The sequence below is a fragment of the Fusarium phalaenopsidis genome (assembly GCF_050370095.1).
Source record: "Fusarium phalaenopsidis strain FUZ10S chromosome Unknown contig_32292, whole genome shotgun sequence".
NCBI classification, from domain to species: domain Eukaryota; kingdom Fungi; phylum Ascomycota; class Sordariomycetes; order Hypocreales; family Nectriaceae; genus Fusarium; species Fusarium phalaenopsidis.
The window spans coordinates 2673926-2691502 of NW_028145410.1; the positions used below are offsets into that span (position 1 = coordinate 2673926).

General features: G+C 54.0%; 4 protein-coding genes across 4 annotated transcripts; 3 read left to right on the forward strand and 1 right to left on the reverse strand.

Annotated features, from left to right (window-relative positions):
* Nucleotides 1-1086: 1086 nt before the first annotated feature.
* Nucleotides 1087-2898, reverse strand: LRP88_05108 (carboxyl transferase; the record flags this gene model as incomplete). The annotated part of the gene is made up of 3 exons (XM_083241670.1): nt 1087-1209; nt 1262-2306; nt 2357-2898. The coding sequence occupies 3 exons, from the start codon at nt 2896-2898 to the stop codon at nt 1087-1089; spliced, it is 1710 nt and encodes a 569-aa protein (XP_083102818.1).
* A 364-nt stretch (nt 2899-3262) lies between these two features.
* On the forward strand, nt 3263-4654 carry LRP88_05109 (acyl-CoA dehydrogenase/oxidase; the record flags this gene model as incomplete). The annotated part of the gene is made up of 2 exons (XM_083241671.1): nt 3263-4452; nt 4564-4654. 2 exons carry the CDS (start codon nt 3263-3265, stop codon nt 4652-4654), a joined length of 1281 nt encoding a protein of 426 aa, XP_083102819.1.
* A 2295-nt stretch (nt 4655-6949) lies between these two features.
* LRP88_05110 (uncharacterized protein) lies at nt 6950-8175 on the forward strand (the record flags this gene model as incomplete). Its single annotated transcript, XM_083241672.1, has 4 exons — nt 6950-7307; nt 7364-7433; nt 7489-7914; nt 7995-8175. The coding sequence occupies 4 exons, from the start codon at nt 6950-6952 to the stop codon at nt 8173-8175; spliced, it is 1035 nt and encodes a 344-aa protein (XP_083102820.1).
* Nucleotides 8176-15055: 6880 nt separating this feature from the next.
* On the forward strand, nt 15056-16692 carry LRP88_05111 (uncharacterized protein; the record flags this gene model as incomplete). The annotated part of the gene is made up of 3 exons (XM_083241673.1): nt 15056-15176; nt 15235-15425; nt 15490-16692. 3 exons carry the CDS (start codon nt 15056-15058, stop codon nt 16690-16692), a joined length of 1515 nt encoding a protein of 504 aa, XP_083102821.1.
* Nucleotides 16693-17577: the final 885 nt, after the last annotated feature.

Sequence of the window (17577 nt, forward strand, 5' to 3'; positions counted from 1 at the left end):
TTTTGCAACGCCATGGATCATGGGTCGTTTTTTGGTTGTCGATCACTCTCCATACTTGGGATCCGCTCCCGGGTTGCATCTAGGGTAGACTCATATGAATGATTCCAACTCACCACGCCGCGGCCCAAGTCAACCTCCGCTTCTCCACCTCGCAAAGTCAACCGCAATTCTTATGGTCCCGCTAGTACTGCAGGACTTTTTGGAGGGGTTGGGAATACGAAATGAAATTGTGTCAGATGGGCTGTGTTGATTGACAGATAGTAATCTCATCGGCATTCTCATCCCGTCTGGCGGACACGAGGCTGGGCAGGGTCGTGTCAACATGTCACTGAGATATTATGTGAGAGTGTTAGTTGGACTGGACAGTAACATTGCGCTGTCAATAGCTACCATTGTTGAGATTACAAATGCACGGTCTGAAAAGATTACATTTCTAGCAGCATCGATCTGGTGACTGGGCATTTACCAGCTACCCTATTCAGTCATGCATTGTTGAGGTCATCCTCCGCAAATCCCCATCGGAGCCTATTGATTTTCATGCCATAATCGCAATCTTTCAAGAAAGAATGGTTCAACTGAGAGTGCTTTTGCAGACCACCTTCTAACCATTGCTATTGCCCGTAACGCCGGGATGCATGTCATGAAAGTGTGAGCGTGGATGCCAAACATCTGCAGCCTACATGAATCTATCCATCTGTAGTTAAAAACATCCAAGCGAACATGAAGATGTACAACCAAGCAGAGAAAATCAGGATATGGCTTGCCATGCAATGAATTGCCGGCGAGTTCCCGCGGCGCCTGACCCAGGCCCGTATCAGAACACCGGTCGTCAACCCCGGGAGGACGGGCTTGATTTCAAGAACACTACCCGGACCAGTCAAAAGCAGACGGATATCACGGATACCCTTGCTGCACCCTGGACCGGAAAGCACACAAAGTTCCGTTGCCCCTGACTCAAACCAGTTGGAGATTTGCTGAGTTCGGCGATTGATGGCAGAGTTATGAAGGCTTCATCGTAGACAAAGCCAGCGTATGGATGCAATATTCATGTCTAATATATTGTCGTATTTTAATAAACTGTTCTCATTACATTCGGAAGACACCAAACTTGGTATCACCCGCCTTGACCTCATTCCTGCCTCCCATCGCGGCCTGCAGACCGAGGCCGAGGTATCGTCTTGTATGCTGGGGAGGGATAATTCCATCATCCTGTCACAAGTTAGCTTTCATGTATTTATGAATGTGTTTGCAGTTGACTCACCCATAATCTAGCAGACGAGTAGGTCGCATCACTCTCCTTCTCGATTCGCTCCTTCAGCCCAGTGTCGACCTGCTTGCCAACCGTCTCCATCACAGCAGCAAGCTGCTCGCCGCCCATGACACCGATCTTGGCGTTGGGCCACATCCACAGGAAGCGCGGGCTGTATGCTCTACCGCACATGCCGTAGTTGCCAGCGCCGTAGCTGCCGCCAACGACGACGGTAAACTTGGGCACGTCGGCGCAAGCAACGGCTGTGACAAGCTTGGCTCCGTGCTTGGCGATACCGTCACGCTCTGACTGGGAGCCAACCATGAAGCCCGCGATGTTCTGCAGGAACACGAGCGGGATGCCACGCTGGGTGCATAGCTCAACAAAGTGAGCGCCCTTGACAGAAGACGACGCGAACAGAATACCGTCATTGGCCACAATGCCTACCTTGTGGCCGTAGATCTCGGCGAAACCTGTCACGAGTGTCGTGCCAAAGTCCCGCTTGAACTCGGAGAACTCAGAGCCGTCCACGATACGAGAGATAACCTCGCGGATAGGGAGGGGCTTTCGCAGGTTGGTGGTGGCAATGCCAAGCAACTCCTCGGGGTCATGAAGAGGCTCTGAGAATGTAGGCTTGGGGGCCTGAGTGTTGGGGGACTGCTTGGGCCAGTTGAGGTTGCTGATGCAGCGCCGGGCTAGCACAACCGCATGGGCATCGTCCACGGCAAGGTAGTCTGTCACACCAGAGACGGATGAGTGCATCTTGCCACCTCCCAGATCCTCATGGCTGACAACCTCACCGGTCGCAGCCTTGACCAGCGGCGGGCCGGCAAGGAAGATGTGGCCTTGCTCCTGGACGATGATGCTCTCATCACTCATGGCCGGAACATAAGCACCACCGGCAGTACAAGGGCCCATGACCACAGAGATCTGGGGAATGCCCTCGGAGCTCATCCGTGCCTGGTTATAGAAGATGCGACCAAAGTGATTCTGGTCGGGGAAGACGTCCGCCTGATGAGGCAGGTTCGCGCCACCGCTGTCGACGAGGTAGATGCATCTGCTGGCGGTTAGCACTGGAGCACCGCAGATTGACATTGGAGCACATACGGTAGCTTGTTCTCTCGGGCAACAGCCTGCGCTCGCAGGTGCTTCTTCACTGTAATAGGATAATATGTGCCGCCCTTGACGGTGCTATCATTGGCAACGATAACACACGTCACTCCCTCGACAACACCAACGCCGGTAATAATGCCACCCGCGGGGACCTCGGCTTCTGGGTAAAGCTCATAGCCAGCCATGGGCGAGAGCTCAAGGAAGGTAGTGCCAGGATCGATCAATGCTGTAACTCGATCTCTGGGGAGCATCTTCTTGCGTGCAAGATGCTTTTGTCTGGCCTTCTCGGAGCCTCCCTGCTGGATCTTGCGCGTGAGCTCTTGCATGCGGCTCATGACCTCGCTCATCTGCCGCTCATTCTCCTTGAACTCGTCCGACGACGGATCAACGACGCTCTGGAGCCGTGAGATGGCATTGGCCTGATGCGGCGGAGTGAGGTTCGCGACAGCTCGCTTCTGGGAGGACACCTGCGATTGCTGGCGGCCGAATTGGCGACCGAGGCGCAAGGCCTGGCGGGAAGAACGTGGCAGGGACATTTCTGAGGGGCTTGCTCACGACAGATTTCAGATGTGAGATTGAGGAGAAAATCTGTGCGCCGTCGAGGGCATCTTGGAATGGGAGAGAGGCCGGAGATTTCAAGCCCGTGGTGAATAGATACCAGAGCACGGGTCGACGCCAAAGCCGAGCTTGTGACGTCGAAAACCTGGGGTAAGCGGGCCGCGAGAAGCCGCGTCGAACCGGGTCCCAGACGCGGCTATCGTAGCCTTTACTGGCCGATGCGCCTCGGCAGGGCATACCTCCGTACGACATTGACTCTCTGAGATAAGCAAAGTCTTTTGTATTTTACCAGTTGTGCCTTGTTGTTCCTCGTCAATTGTTTCTTCACATATCACAATCACAATGGCAAGCGTACGGACTTTCAGATCACTCGCCCGACCTGTTGCGGCCAGGCAATGGCGCCCTGCTGTGACGCTCCCCGCAATCCAGTCTCGACTTCACTCGTCCAAGCACCCCAAAGGCTTCGAGGCCCCTTCAAAGGAGGAGCTCGATGAGCTGAGGGACAGAGTGCAAGAATTCACTCGCCGTGAGATCACGGAGGAGGTGGCGGCAAAGACAGACAAGACCAATGCCTTCCCCGCCGAGATGTGGCAGAAGTTGGGAGAGGCTGGCTTCCTCGGCATCACGGCTGACGAGGACGTGGGAGGTCTCGCCATGGGTTACCAAGCACACATCGTTGTCATGGAGGAGCTCTCCCGAGCTTCTGGATCCATTGGCCTCAGCTACGCGGCACACTCACAGCTTTGCGTCAACCAGCTCCAGCTCAATGGATCACCGGAGCAGAAGCAAAAGTACCTACCCGGCCTCATCGCCGGCACAAGCGTCGGCGCCCTGGCCATGTCCGAATCGGGCGCCGGCAGCGATGTTGTCAGCATGCGGACGACAGCCAAGGCCGTGGACGGCGGCTACGTGCTCAATGGGTCCAAGATGTGGATTACCAACGGGCCCGATGCCGACGTGATCGTCGTGTACGCAAAGACGGAGCCCGACAAGGCATCCAAGGGCATCACGGCGTTCCTGGTGGATACCAAGACGGAGGGCTTTAGCTGTGCCCGCAAGCTTGACAAGATGGGCATGCGCGGCAGCAACACGGGCGAGCTCATGTTTGACAACGTTTTCGTGCCCACCGAGAACATCCTCGGCAAGATCAACGGCGGCGTGAGAGTCCTCATGGAGGGTCTCGATCTGGAGCGTCTGGTGTTGAGCGCTGGACCCCTCGGTATCATGCAAGCGGCACTCGATGTTGCTCTGCCATTCACACACCAGCGCAAGCAGTTTGGCCAGCCCATTGCGCACAACCAGTTCCTCCAGGGCAAGCTGGCAGACATGTATACCAAGCTGCAGGCTTCTCGAGCATACACATATATGACGGCCAAGGCCGTGGATGAGAATGGTTTGATCCGTACTCAAGACTGCGCCGGTGCTATCTTGTATGCTGCCGAGCGGGCAACAGAGTGCACGCTCGACTGCATCCAGCTGCTGGGTGGTATGGGATATGTGGAGGAGATGCCTGCATCTCGATTGCTTCGCGAGTAAGTATTCCCACCTTGGGTCTCATTTCCCGGCATCCTAGGATGGATGGGGGGTGAAGATGACCTTGATGAATCTATGTATCAGAGACCATGAACTGACCACATCTGCAGCGCTAAACTGTACGAGATTGGAGCCGGCACGTCTGAGATCAGACGGATGGTGATTGGAAGGGCGTTTAACAAGGAATATGCACAGGCATGAGGTAGCAAAAGCATCGACGCAGGGGCTGTGTTGTTAAGCAATGGCGTGGGGGAGTATACCAGGGACCGGCAAAGATCAAGACGATCGGTGAAGCCTCCCGTCGGTGAGTCGAGGTTCCAAGGTGAAGACCTGTAAGTGAAGTAGCTGGCGGTGTGACCAGCGTCTCACCAGCATGGTCCTTGGAGTTCCTGTTAATCAAGGGCTTACGTGTCGAGGGCCGTGTACATAGTATCAGTGAAACCAGCATAAAGAAGAAACCTGAGCCCAATGGGAAACAAAACTTGCTGTTCATGTGAGAAGGACGAGACAAGAGTCGGCCGACCAGCAGGGTTACTTTGGGAAAATTTCCATGTTCCACGAGGACTGACCAGGATGGGCAATCTAGCCCAAGGGCGCGGGACGACTAGCGGCGCCCTGGCGACCGGGTCATCGAGACCTGCTTCCCCTGCCCTGGACCAAAGCTACAGTGGGGTCCTAGGGAATTCGTTATGCTGTTGTTGATGCTCGTCGGAGTTGCTGGAAGTCTCGGAAGCAGCCATCGCGAGATGTTTGGGCTGGTGTTGATGTCTGTCCCCACTGTGATGAAGTTGTTGTCTACCCGCTGGCGTGTTTACATTGATCAATTGGTTTCGTAGACCGCTTGATATTGCTTGTTGAATTTCAACAGCTAATGCTGTTCATGGAAACCGCCCCCAATTGCCAGTTACAGTTGGGATGCCCCGTCTCTTTACCTCTAGCAAGAGATCATGATGATCAGCCATCGCGAATGAGGGCTCGCTTTTCTCTTTCCTCAATAGCAAGAGACAGTCCCAAATAGCATTGTGATTACTGTGCATGATGCCACCCAGTAATGAAGATTTGCACACAAAAACCTGCAAGCCAAGTTGGTAGAATCGCCACCGATCTGATGATATGATCATCGAGTTTTGCCTCTTTCCCCGCGCCCATTGCTTCTCTCCTCCGTATCCGGCCTTGTCCGGAGGGGGGAAATTCTGCAAAGTGAGGCTCTGTGCGACTCGGCCGGAGACGAGCGAGGATGTCTAGAACATGGGGTTGCTCCTTGGTGTTGTTGAGAGGGTTGCGGCGACGCAACCCACGGGCAAGGATCGCGGCGTCAATTGGAAGATGGGAACTCCCAGGCGATTGGAGCGACCCCTGCGAGTCCCTGAAAAGCCATGGGTGGCCCTGGACTGGCCGACCTCCCAGAAGTGGAAAACCGGCGCGGGACACCAAAGTGCCAAGGCCAATGGGTCTGTCACGCCGTTCAGTTTGATGCACCACCACCAGAAGCTCTCAGGCCTCAAGATATCGAACTTCTCTCTGAATGAATAATGGCTTCTCGTCAGCTCTGGAGGACCTTCTCCATTTGCTACTCACATGAGCAGAAGGAAAAGCCCTTTCCCATCCTGCATGCAGCCGTTAACCGAGCCATTGGCATCCTTCTTTGTTGAGCCGCCTATCCAGACAAAGTCAGGCTCGAATTTTATACTGATGCCTGGGGCGGGGCAGACCTCAATGGCTTGCAGCTCCTGTGGAGGGCATAATCGTGGTGTTTTGCTTGTGTCGGTGTCCGTCTTCCGCGCCCTCCACCCTGCTCAGATCCTCCCTCGTCTGACTTGCCAATTGGCAGAGCTGGGGAGGTCTGGAAGGGATCCACGGTGATGATGGTCTTCGTGATGCATCATGGATCCACGGTCGGGTCGGTTCTTAGGGTCTATCGTCTAGGAGCCGGTCGGGTCGGCTTCCAAGGTGTTGTGTGTGGGTTGTCGTCTAGAAGCCGGTCGGACCGGGGTCGGATTGCTTCTTTGCGGCGGTCCCGTTTACTCGGGACCCCGGGGCGGGAAGAGCAGCTACACTACGCTACAGTGAAGGAGCTCTCAGTCTTGACCTCCTGCCTTCTTGCTCGACGATATAAACCCCCGACTTGTCACACCATTTTCGAGCTTCACCTCTTCACCCATCTCCTCCTCTGAGCATCACGATCGTATTGGGAATCTGCATTTCGGTCAATCGTTGCTGTTGAATTCGCGGGATCCAAGGATCATCTTTTGCCTTTTTTGTTCCTGGGCGCCACACCAGCCCTGCACATCCCTGCAACATCGACGTCAAGCTCCAGAGCTCAAGCTTCATCCTGGAGCAAGCTGTTGCCACTTGAGCTCATCGCTCCAGGTTGTCCCCAGCTCCTAGCTTTGCTAAGCTGTCATTGTTTGCTTCCTTAAAAGCAATCCAGTCCCGCTGATTCCTTTCCTCCCTTCTCCTCCCCTCCTCACACATCGTCATATTCAGTCCTTCATCATGTCTTTTGTACCTGTTCTCCGCCAGTGCGCGCGCCGCGCCGCTCCCACCGTCCTGCGCCCTTCTTTCACAGTCGCTGCCGCGCGCAAGATTCACAACGTCCCTCCTCGCCAGGACAAGCCTGGAAAGTATGCCCAGACCGATCCTGGTATCGAGGTTGAGTACCCCGAGGACCACGAGCTTCCTAGCAGTGAGCCCGTCCTCGGTACTGGTGGACAGTATGTGAAGCCCACTCTGCCCACCTTTTCGCTTGACGGCCATGTCGGTATCGTCACTGGTGGTGCTCGTGGTTTGGGTCTCGTTATGGGCCAAGGAATGGTCTTTTCTGGCTCCAACCTTGCTCTTGTTGATATGAACAGTATGTTCTCTGTCTTCACTTGAATTTCAAGAACCTACTTCTGACCCGTATTGTAGAGGAGGAGGCCGAGAAGCAGACAACTCTGCTCATTGAGGCTTTCAAGAAGGAAAACCCTCGTGCTCGACGGTATGCCGCCCTGTTTTCATACTGAGCTCCAATTGAAGCTGATCGTTCCCAATAGCACCCCCAAGGTTACTGCTCACTACGCCGATGTCTCCGACCCCGAGTCAGTTGAGGCTTGTATCGCCGAGGTCGTCAAGGAGCACGGCAAGATCGACAACCTCGTCACATCGGCCGGCTTCACCGAAAACTTTGAAGCTGTCAACTATCCCATCGATCGTCTGCGCAAGCTCTGGGCCGTCAACGTTGACGGAACCTATCTTTTCGCGACCTCAGTCGCTAGGCACTTGATGGAGCGTAAGTCTCCTGGAAGCATGGTCATGATTGGTAGCATGTCTGGCGCCATCGTCAACGTTCCCCAGCCCCAAGCTCCCTACAACGCCGCCAAGGCTGGCGTCCGGCATCTTGCAGCTTCTCTCGCTGTCGAATGGGCTCATGCCGGCATCCGAGTCAACTGCATCTCTCCCGGCTACATGCTGACTGCATTGTAAGTTTCATCCGCCTACGCTCCCCTTGCGTTCTTGGAGTCTCGGGGTATATTTGAACTCATAACTAACACCCCGACAGGACCCAGAAGATTCTCGACGACAACCCTGACCTCAAGGCGAAGTGGACTTCTCTTATTCCCCAGGGCAAGATGGGCCAGCCCCAAGACCTCATGGGTCCCGTCACATTCCTCCTCTCAGACGCTTCTTCCTATGTCACTGGCGCTGATCTGCGGGTTGACGGTGGCTACACTGTCACCTAAGTGTGAGGCAAGAACAAAGAAGAGAATAGAAAAACGGCTGATATTGTTTATGTTCCTTGGTGGGCAGGCTTGCCAGGCTAGAAGCGGGATTGGGTTAGATAATGGTAATGACAACTAAAAAAAACATTCTACCAAACAAGGAACGCTCAACTGCCGGGCTGTGCCACAACTTGAATCCTTTGTTAGTGTCGGTACTTGGAGCGGCTGTTGGCTCAAAAAAAGTACATGTAATCAAAACTAGCAATGAGAGAAGAGACTACAAGACGGATACCAATACCTGCTGACAATGCTCGGGTTCCCAACTAGAGGTCAGATCCCTGTCTTGGATGTTGGTGTACACAATTGATGAGTGACTTGATCTCGATGACAAGTCAAACTTCTTTCATGTGGCCTATCTAGGTGCCGAAATCGGATCGCTGCACAGCACGCACATGCAAACCCTTGACATTCCCGAGTGCAACCCCCATGAACTGAGGCGGCTCACCAAGTAACTTACGGTATTGCCGAAAACGGATGGGGGACAAGGATCAGGCTGCAGCGAACCCAACATGTTCGTCGACTCCGAAGCCATGGTACAATCAACGGTGCCGTTGCAGGATTAGCAAGGAAGACTTTTTTTTTCACCCTCCTGCAGCCACGATGAGCAATCGGGCGCGGGATGTCGACGCGGAAATGAGGTGAGGAGGCCCAAGAGTCGCTGCTGCGAGCCCAAGAACCTGATCTGGATGATAGATCAGAAATGATGATAACAATCCTACCCACGCGCCTTGCCACTGACCACAGTATCGTACGGCATCCCCACGGAGGAGGCTCTGGGCAGATGGACAGTCGATTGCCTGAACCCTGGAGCCGCGGAGCGCTGTAGGGCTTGAAAGGTTTCGTCATGCCACCAGAAGTCAAGGTCAGCAAGATCCGAGGCATGGGATTCGCTGCTCAAGGTCGAGGCCAACTACCTGGGTAGGAGGTAACTTGTCGGCTGCAGGGTCACATATCCCCGGTTTTGCGACATCCGACAGACAGTTCGAGGCCGAGGCCATGCGCTCCCGAAGATGGGTTTAATCTGAGCGCGCGCGTGGCGGCCAAGATGGCGCAATCGCCCCTCAGGACGACTGCCCGACCAAAGAGGAAGCTTGCTATTCAACTGCAACCCCTCCTTATTGTGAAGCTATAGCGACCAAGGGCCCCGCAGCGTCAAAGCTGGTGTGGCTCGAAAACGTGGGGGGCTTGCCCTGTCGCGAGGGGCTTGTCGAGGGGGGACGTTGGCAGTACATGTACCTTGCACTGGAGTATCGACCACGTGGGCAACTTGCTTCAAATCGTTATTCAGCGGCGGCCTCGTTGGTGGGAAGGTAGCAAACTTGTTGAAGTGACGGGTCATTCAGCCAGATGACCTTTCCCTTCATCCCTTTGTTTCCCAAATTGGGGGCTGAGTTTGACTCGTGGGCCCCGCGAGGAGAGGAGAGGAGAGCTGGAGCTTCAGCTCTCCACTGTTAGCCGAGCTTCCATACAATTTCAGAGTTGACGCTGGGTTTGCTCATGTGCCGGAGCGGAACAGAGTCAAGGTTCTTGCTATGACGGCATCCGTTCGCGCTGCAATTCCTCTCGGCCGACAACAACCACGCGTAGAGACGGGGTGGCTTGCTCCCCTCACCAAACCCGCGTCAGGTGCCTCCAGGAACAGGCGTCAGGTCGAGTCTCGTGAAGTCCCACGCTGCGACTGGCGCACTTTACTACGGTACGAGGCATAAAGTATGTTAGTTCGCCCCACACAACAGCAGGGGTCAAAGGGGTCACTTTCCCGGGTCGCGATGTAGCTTCTTGCAAAATTGGCTATGGTCTTCATCTAGAATCGAGTATGCATTCCATTAGCATCAATAACAGCCTGGCAACGGTCCTTCATTGATTCTAATAGCTCAAGAAAGAAGCTATCATCAATTGCCTCCCAAGCTTCCTTCACTGCAGCCCTTAGCTGGTCATATGATTGCTGCTCTGGGAAATGCCTCTCTATATAATCCTTCATCTTATTCCATACGGTCTCAATTGGATTCAAGTCCGGTGAAAAAGGCGGCCATTCAATGATCCTGATACCTCGAGCCTCAAGCTCAGCGATAGTCTCTGCCGCGGCGTGGGCAGGAGCATTATCTTGCATGAAGATATGACCCTTATCCGGATGAAGACGATGCCATCCACATACAATAGGGATGATATGTTCTATATAGCTAGAAGCCCGTATCGAGCCCCAATCCTTTTCCCAAAGACCCCGGGGCCCTTCCTGAGAGCCCAGAAAAGCAGCCCCAGAACATCCACCCCTTCTTCCGTTGATGCCGATCAACGATGCAGGTTGGATCAAGCTCTTCGCCGGGCCTACGAGTGACCCAGGTTCGTGTGTGCCTTCCCCTGTAACCCAGGTCTCATCAGACCATAAAATAGCCATCCACTCATCAAGAGTCCAGTCAATACATCGCTCAGCAAAGGCAAGTCTTTTCTGCTGGGTAGCCTCTGTGATTGGGGGCTTCCGGCGAGCTATGCATCGTTGGAAGCCAGCCCGACGAAGGGCATTCTTCACAGCATAGACCGAGCAGTCCCAGCCTAGCTCCTGTGGAAGCCGCCAGTAAGCCATCCGCCTTCCTCTCCGAGAGGCACATACGAACTCAATTAATTCCTCTACTTGAGCTTGTGTAAGCAAGGGAGGCCGGCCAGAGGGGCGCCGAGGTGTTGCTTGGGTTATAGCTGCGTGTTGGACTTGCCGAAGCGTAAGGCGAAGATGCGTAGCTATTTGTTGATAGGTCCAACCGGCTGATCGAAGCGTTCGAATCGATATACGGGTATCGCGGCTTGTATTGCTTGCGCGGTTTGAAGGCTGCGGCGAGGGGGTTCTTGGAGGGGCGCTTCTGAGCTGCGTAAGAAGCTCCTGATGCTGCCGGGCAAGTTGCTCTTGGAGCTGCTGTTGAAGCTGTTCTTGCCGTTGCAAGATAAGCTGCTGTTGCTCTTGAAGCTGCCGTAGCTGCAGCTCGAGGTCCTGACTAGAAGCCATAGCGAAAACGCGATCAAAGAAGGGCTCAAAATGTGTTGTGTTGGTGTTAGGTTGAGATACGCGAAGAACGCGAAAAGCGACCTCTCTGACCCCTGCTGTTGTGTGGGGCGAACTAACATACTTTATGCCTCGTACCATAGTAGACTGGATGGGCGAGTAAGCGGGGGTTGGGAGCCTCAGGAGGGGGGGAATTGTCGTCTCTTGCCGCGGATGGTGGCTGACGGGTCACACGACCACGAGGATTCTGGGGATGTCCCCGCAAGGGGGAGGGATCAGAAGACTTGTTGCGGCAGGAGAGAAAAGGTACAGAGAAAGAAAACGCGAGAAGAAAAAACAAAGATTGAATCGTAATGGAGGGGATGGGGGAGAACTAAAAGAACCAATCTAGAAAAGACTGACTGCTGCCGGAAACCCGCCCTAAACAGGACGAAACACGGATGGCATCACGGCAACCTATATCTGAGCAACGTGACAGCTCAACTTTTCGCGCATCTGGCCGAAACTCGGGTCTGCGGAGAGACAATGAATCGCAAATTGTTCTAGAATGCGTTGCGCTAGTGTGTGTCAGGCAGCACGCATTGCGAGCGGATAGACGCAGCATAGGCGATGATCCTGCCAGATCCAGACGACACCTCTGGGGTTCTCGAGTCAGGAACTGCAAGTGATGGAGGGAGAGGCGAGACAGTACACGGAGCCGCAGAAGCGAGACGTTGGAGGCTAGGCTGTAGTGATTTTGGTTAGAAACATGATTGATCATTGTCAGGCGTCAACAAGTTGTTTGCGTTGTAGCTGTTAATATGGTCGGTTGATATCATGGTCTTGTAGCTGAGTGTGTAAGCGAGTTTCCACATTGACGAAGAATCCAAGGCACAACAAAACCAAGGACCAACTAGCGTCACGATCTAGTTAAATGGCTTTTATAGTTGACCAGCTGTCAACCACCTGGAAAACGGTACCTACATGTCGTTGCTCTTGGCATGAAGGCATCCAATATTGAAGCCCCTCGGCCGGGATTATACCAGAGGCGGTGAAACCAATTTCCAATGCTCTGGCGGAAAACTCGGCCCACGAAACACGCTCGACGCCCCAGGGCCAGAATGACAGCTTGCCCTGCATATAACCGGCCGGTAACTTGTGCGCCTGGAGTCGACGATTGGTGATATTTCATCCCGTCCCATGAACCCGTGACCTCGGGGGTCGGTCCTAATGGTCCCTGTCCGAGTTTAGTACTGTACTTCGGATATGTACCTACTCAGCCACCAGCAGCCGGGAGAGTAGGTGTGATGCATGCAACAGGGCGACGCAACGACAACGAAAAGGTACGGAGATATTACCAGCATCAGCCCTGTCTTTGCCGTGTCAGCAAGTGACCTACAGGACAGGTCGCCGACAGGCCGCTGACCTCTTTACAGAAGCATATGTAGGGAGGCAGGTAGGCTCTGATGACGAAACTTCAAGGTGACCAATGGATCGATCGATCGAGGGAAAACCGGTATTCGCCCAGGCACTTGAAGGTCTAGATCTTGTTTAGAAGCAGAAGCAAGCAAGCATGCAAGCGTCTTCTCCACGTTCAACGTCAGGGAAAAGGGGAAAGAAGAAGAGCAAGAACAAGAGGACCCACTAAACCATAGCTTCCATTAGTTTAGCTTGGGGTCCGGCGAAAGAGATGGATTCCGGGACCAGAGATCGACCATGTGAGGAGCTTTCCCGTCCATGAGGTTCTGGTAGCCCGGTACGGTACTTGAGGGTTCCATGTTCCATCCATGGGTTAATGGGGGGAGGGGACCCAGCTAGCGCACCTCACCTGAGCTGCCCACTAGGAAGGACGCCAAGCCCGCCTCCCCCCGGGGGCCCGCCCGGCGGCGCATCGCTCATGACCGATTTTGTATGGGCTAAGCTTAGCTGGAGAAGGAGCAGACGACGAAAACCACCGAACAAAAGGGAAAGAGAGGCCCAGGTTTGAGGTCATGTCCATCCTTCCATAGGTTGTAAAGGAAGGTCCGAGGTTGAGATTGGATTCCCTTCTCTCCTTGGCCTATTTCTCATCCTTTCCCATTTACTTACTCCTCCTCCCCCTCTTACAACAACACATTCACTCCTTTCCCCCTCGCAGCAGTGGCTTTGCCGCGTGCCATTCACAACACCTCGAGCCAACTTACCAGAAGCTGCCCGTCGGCGAGGTGGAGGGAACCAGCAGCGAGTACGTACCGCCAGCTTCGTCCCATCCATCTGCCAGGTCCAAACTCCACCGCAAGATAAACGTCCTGGGCGGGCGACAAGTCGCTAGCTAAAAGCCCACCCCTGGCTCTCTCTGGCAGAGGCTCTGATGCATTCCGTCGACAGGGCTCTCACTCACCAAAAATTGGATCATCTTGGCCTGGACCGGTCAGCGAAGCAGCAGAATCAGCGGCCTCTCCGGAAGGTACCTGGCTTGATTGTATCTCCACCGTCTCCCGGCGTCATCCTCACCGAGACGAGAGGACTCCTCCTTTTCAATCGCCCTCCCTCGTCACGTACATCCACCATTTACAAGTCTGCCACGGCACACGGTTTCATTTTTTATACTCTGCCTGCTCTCCCCGAAACTCGTTAGCACGACGCCCACCCTTGAACTCAGTCGGCGCCAGATCGTAGAAGCTTTGACATCTCTTCTGCAAGCTGCGTTCCTCATCAGCCATCGACCAGCACCGCCCGCAGCCTCCGACGTCGCCGCCGCCGCTTTTTTCTTCTTCATGTGTCACGGCCCAACGATTTTAGCAGCTTGGGACGTACCCTTGAACTCCGGCTCGCAGCACTTGATACCCTCAGCCAGCATCATCAGTCCCTCCACCGGCTCTCCACCGTCTTTTCCTCCGGCTCACTAGCAGGTACAGACTTTTTTTTTTTTCCTCAATCTGGTCCCTTTTATTCCCTATCTATATCCATCCCTTTTTCGATACCTGCCCCTGACCTCGTGACGCGCAGACTTTCTCTTTGCTCTGGAAAAGCCCTTGACCTGGGAAGCATGCAATAAGAACCCCCGAACTCCCTGTTACACTTACACAGCACCTGAACGGCCTGCGAAACCTGGCTCCTGGCTGCGCCAAAGCACGCGCTGAGCTAAGCTTTTTACTGCAACACCACGCTGACAGTGGGTGCCACTTACTGCTGGCGTTGCCTCGATTCACAAGCACCAAGTCCACTGTTACTATCATCGCCGCGAATTCACACGCGATTCTCCAGTTCTTGCGTCACGAGCTTACGAGTCACGAGTCTCTTTGGGGCTTCCTTTATGACGGGAGTTGTTTTCTGGAGGATTCACCGACTAATGAGCCACGCGAGAAAAAAGTAAAGGGAACGACAACAAGAGAGATCCTGTAACTCAGCACCTCTCTGTGCTCCTTAACCACCGTCAGCTGCTGCATCGCTCAGCCCAGTTCTGGTGTCCCCGAAATCTGGCCCAGCTGAACGACTTTTCACGATTCAGCGCCTGCTTCGCTTTATTTAACCCGCCTTTTCGTCTTCACCGCGACTCTGCTGCTGAGCAAGTACTCAGAGGCCTTCGTTCGTTCGTTCAAGCCGCAACATACGTCTTTCTTTTCTCCTTGGATGGGTTTCACGACTTTCAGTTACTCTCACATTCACTGAATACTCATCACCTGGACTTTCACTCAAGCGCCGGCCTCTCAAGATTTATCTTTCAGCGACCATGCTCCGCTTGTGTAGCCGTCGATAATAAACTCTGTGCCCAAGATCCGTTGGGGAGCTTTTGCGGACTAGACGACCATCCGGCCTTTATTTCTCACCTGCTCCTGCAGAAGCTACTCAACAACTACTGGGCTCTAGCGGCATACCCGAACCTCGCCAATGGATTCGAGTGTACCCATGATATTGCCCAAGGGCATTGTCATTAACACGAAAAACATCTACAAAGAAGTCGCCGACTTTCCCGTTGTCCCCCCTGACAAGGTCTGGGAGTATTGGCATGGTATTTCCGCCCATCTGCATATGTCTCGTATTCTATACACCATCTAACTTGAACGCAGTATATACCACAACATACAAGAAACTCAAGGATCCTACAGCTTGTCGACTCGAGAACTTTTGGTGGCATGTCTGGGGAAGCGACCGAAGGTTTCTCAAGGGCAGCGCTCTGGCCAAGCTTTATGAGGATATCTCTCTTGGGCCGACTTTCGTCCCTCTCAAGGGACCTCCGAATCGATGGGAGGGCCCTGATGTACGTGTCACTGGGGACTAATACCCACCAAAACCCCTGGGTCCTTACTGACATGGACGCTCAGATACCACCCCTGATCAAGCAGATTCTGGAAGCTGCCCAAGCAGAGGCAACACCCCCACTGCCGCTCTCACAGCCCCAGGGGTCCCGCCATTCAAAATCCACCGACTCAGCGTTGAGGACGCTATCTTCCAGCGCGTCAAAGCCGCCACCTGCCCATCCGATCCTGAAAAAAGCCCGAGGCCCATCGTCGTCAGGGCCGCGGCCCACTGCCCGCTTTGTGTCACCCCATGAATCTGCCGATGAAGATGAGATCCCCTCTTCGGGGAGCACAGCCGCCACGGCTTCGGAGGCACCCGTATATGTAGTCTCTTCACCGAAGAGGAAGACTTCCATTCCCCCGGCCCAGAAGCTCGCTTCCTCGTCGGCTGCCGTAAACAGAAAGACGGTGCCGCCAAAGAGACTAACAGCAACCTCCGTGGAGTCTAGCAGTCGAGAAGGGGGCTCTGGTTCCTCGAATGGGATACGGCATGCACCAGTCCCGCGGCCCGTACCTTCGAATGTTGACACAAGCCTGGAACATGACCACCCAGCTTCAGGAGATAGCCATGAGGTGTCCCATGAGGATCCCGTGATGAGCGAGAAAGCACGTGGAAAGCAGCCAATGGTGCCCGTTCGGCCGGTTTCCTACAGAAACGAGGTCTCCAAGGAAAATGTGCGGTCGTCACCGCCAAACGACCGGCCGCGAAGTATCCACCGTGAGAAAGGTGTGCTCCCACAGGCCCGATCACTCATCAACCTCGCCAGCCATGGGTCACGTAGGGGATCTGGGGCTTCCTCGAAGTCAAACTTTGGCGTTGGGTCTCCTGAAAGTGACAAATCCAGCAGCCATTTGGCTCCCTCGATGTCCCGGTCTCATTCTCACGGCGGTTATGACCAACCCAAGCCTCAGCATAACCTTCGAGCACCGGGTCTCTTTACCGAGGCTACCTCATCAACGTCAAACGTTGCCGTCACGGGCATGATTCTTGATCAGTCCGGATTTGGATCGTCACCCGTGACTGGATTCGTGGACCACAGACCGCCTCAACACCACACGATTCCCGTTGTGCCACCCAAACCGTCGGTGCTCGACGCCCGATTTACACCAACCCAGCCTACGACATCGGCTAGTCTTCCCCTGGGACGCACAAAAAGCCAGCTGACGCTCCTTTTGGAGCGTGAAAAGGCACGAAGTGGTGGCAACAAGCCGAGATCCAAAAGCTAGGTCCTTTTTCATCCGTGAAAACACCACCAGATGCCCTGTATATGCCTCGATGTCGGGCGGTTTCGCTACGGCTGTGTACACCATTTCACAGTGGAGTCTTAGACTTCTCTGATAATCATGTTTCAACTAGTTGGAGTCATCCATGGGTGTTTGCGCATGCACTTCTGTGGAGTCCGGGTGCACCAAAATTACATGTCTTCTTTTATTGTCTTGTTTTCTCGGCATTTGGCTTGGTGACCGGGTAGCATTCTTCTGAGGCCATGCTCGTGAGGGGCCGAGCTGGCGGTATAGGCTTGGAACTCGCCGGGTGCATCATGGATGCGAGGCGTTTGTGATGGAGTTGCATTGGTCCTGATCTAGAACGGCTTTTAGGCTGGCGAATACAGGCCGGAAGGAATGGAAACGGGATTGATACCACATAGAAAGGAAAAAAAGTGCCATTGATGCAACATTGTTAAACAAATGAGTTCTGGTGATACATGGTACATGGTGATGCTTCATCAAGTTCAGGGGACACGTCTGTCTACTTTGGTTCGGGCTCAATATAGACGAATCACAATAGATCCTTTAGATGGCATGGCATGGACAGGAAAGGCATAGAGACCAAGATGACTGAACCTGGGCAAGTGATGAAACAGTAGTGGTGCTTGTTGATAGCGATGTCGCATTTAATGCCGTCTAGTGCTCAAGGCGTATACATGATAGAAATAGAGGGAATATGACAAGGTAGATGTTACTCTTGACGGTGTCTGTAAAAAACGAAAATCGGTTCTGGCTCGAACCGCAGAAAGGGCTTTTGTGTTCCAACCAACCAACCCTTATCCAAGGGGCCCAGCTCATCCAGGGGAGCTCCATTATACGTAGACTGATAAAATGACAAAAAAG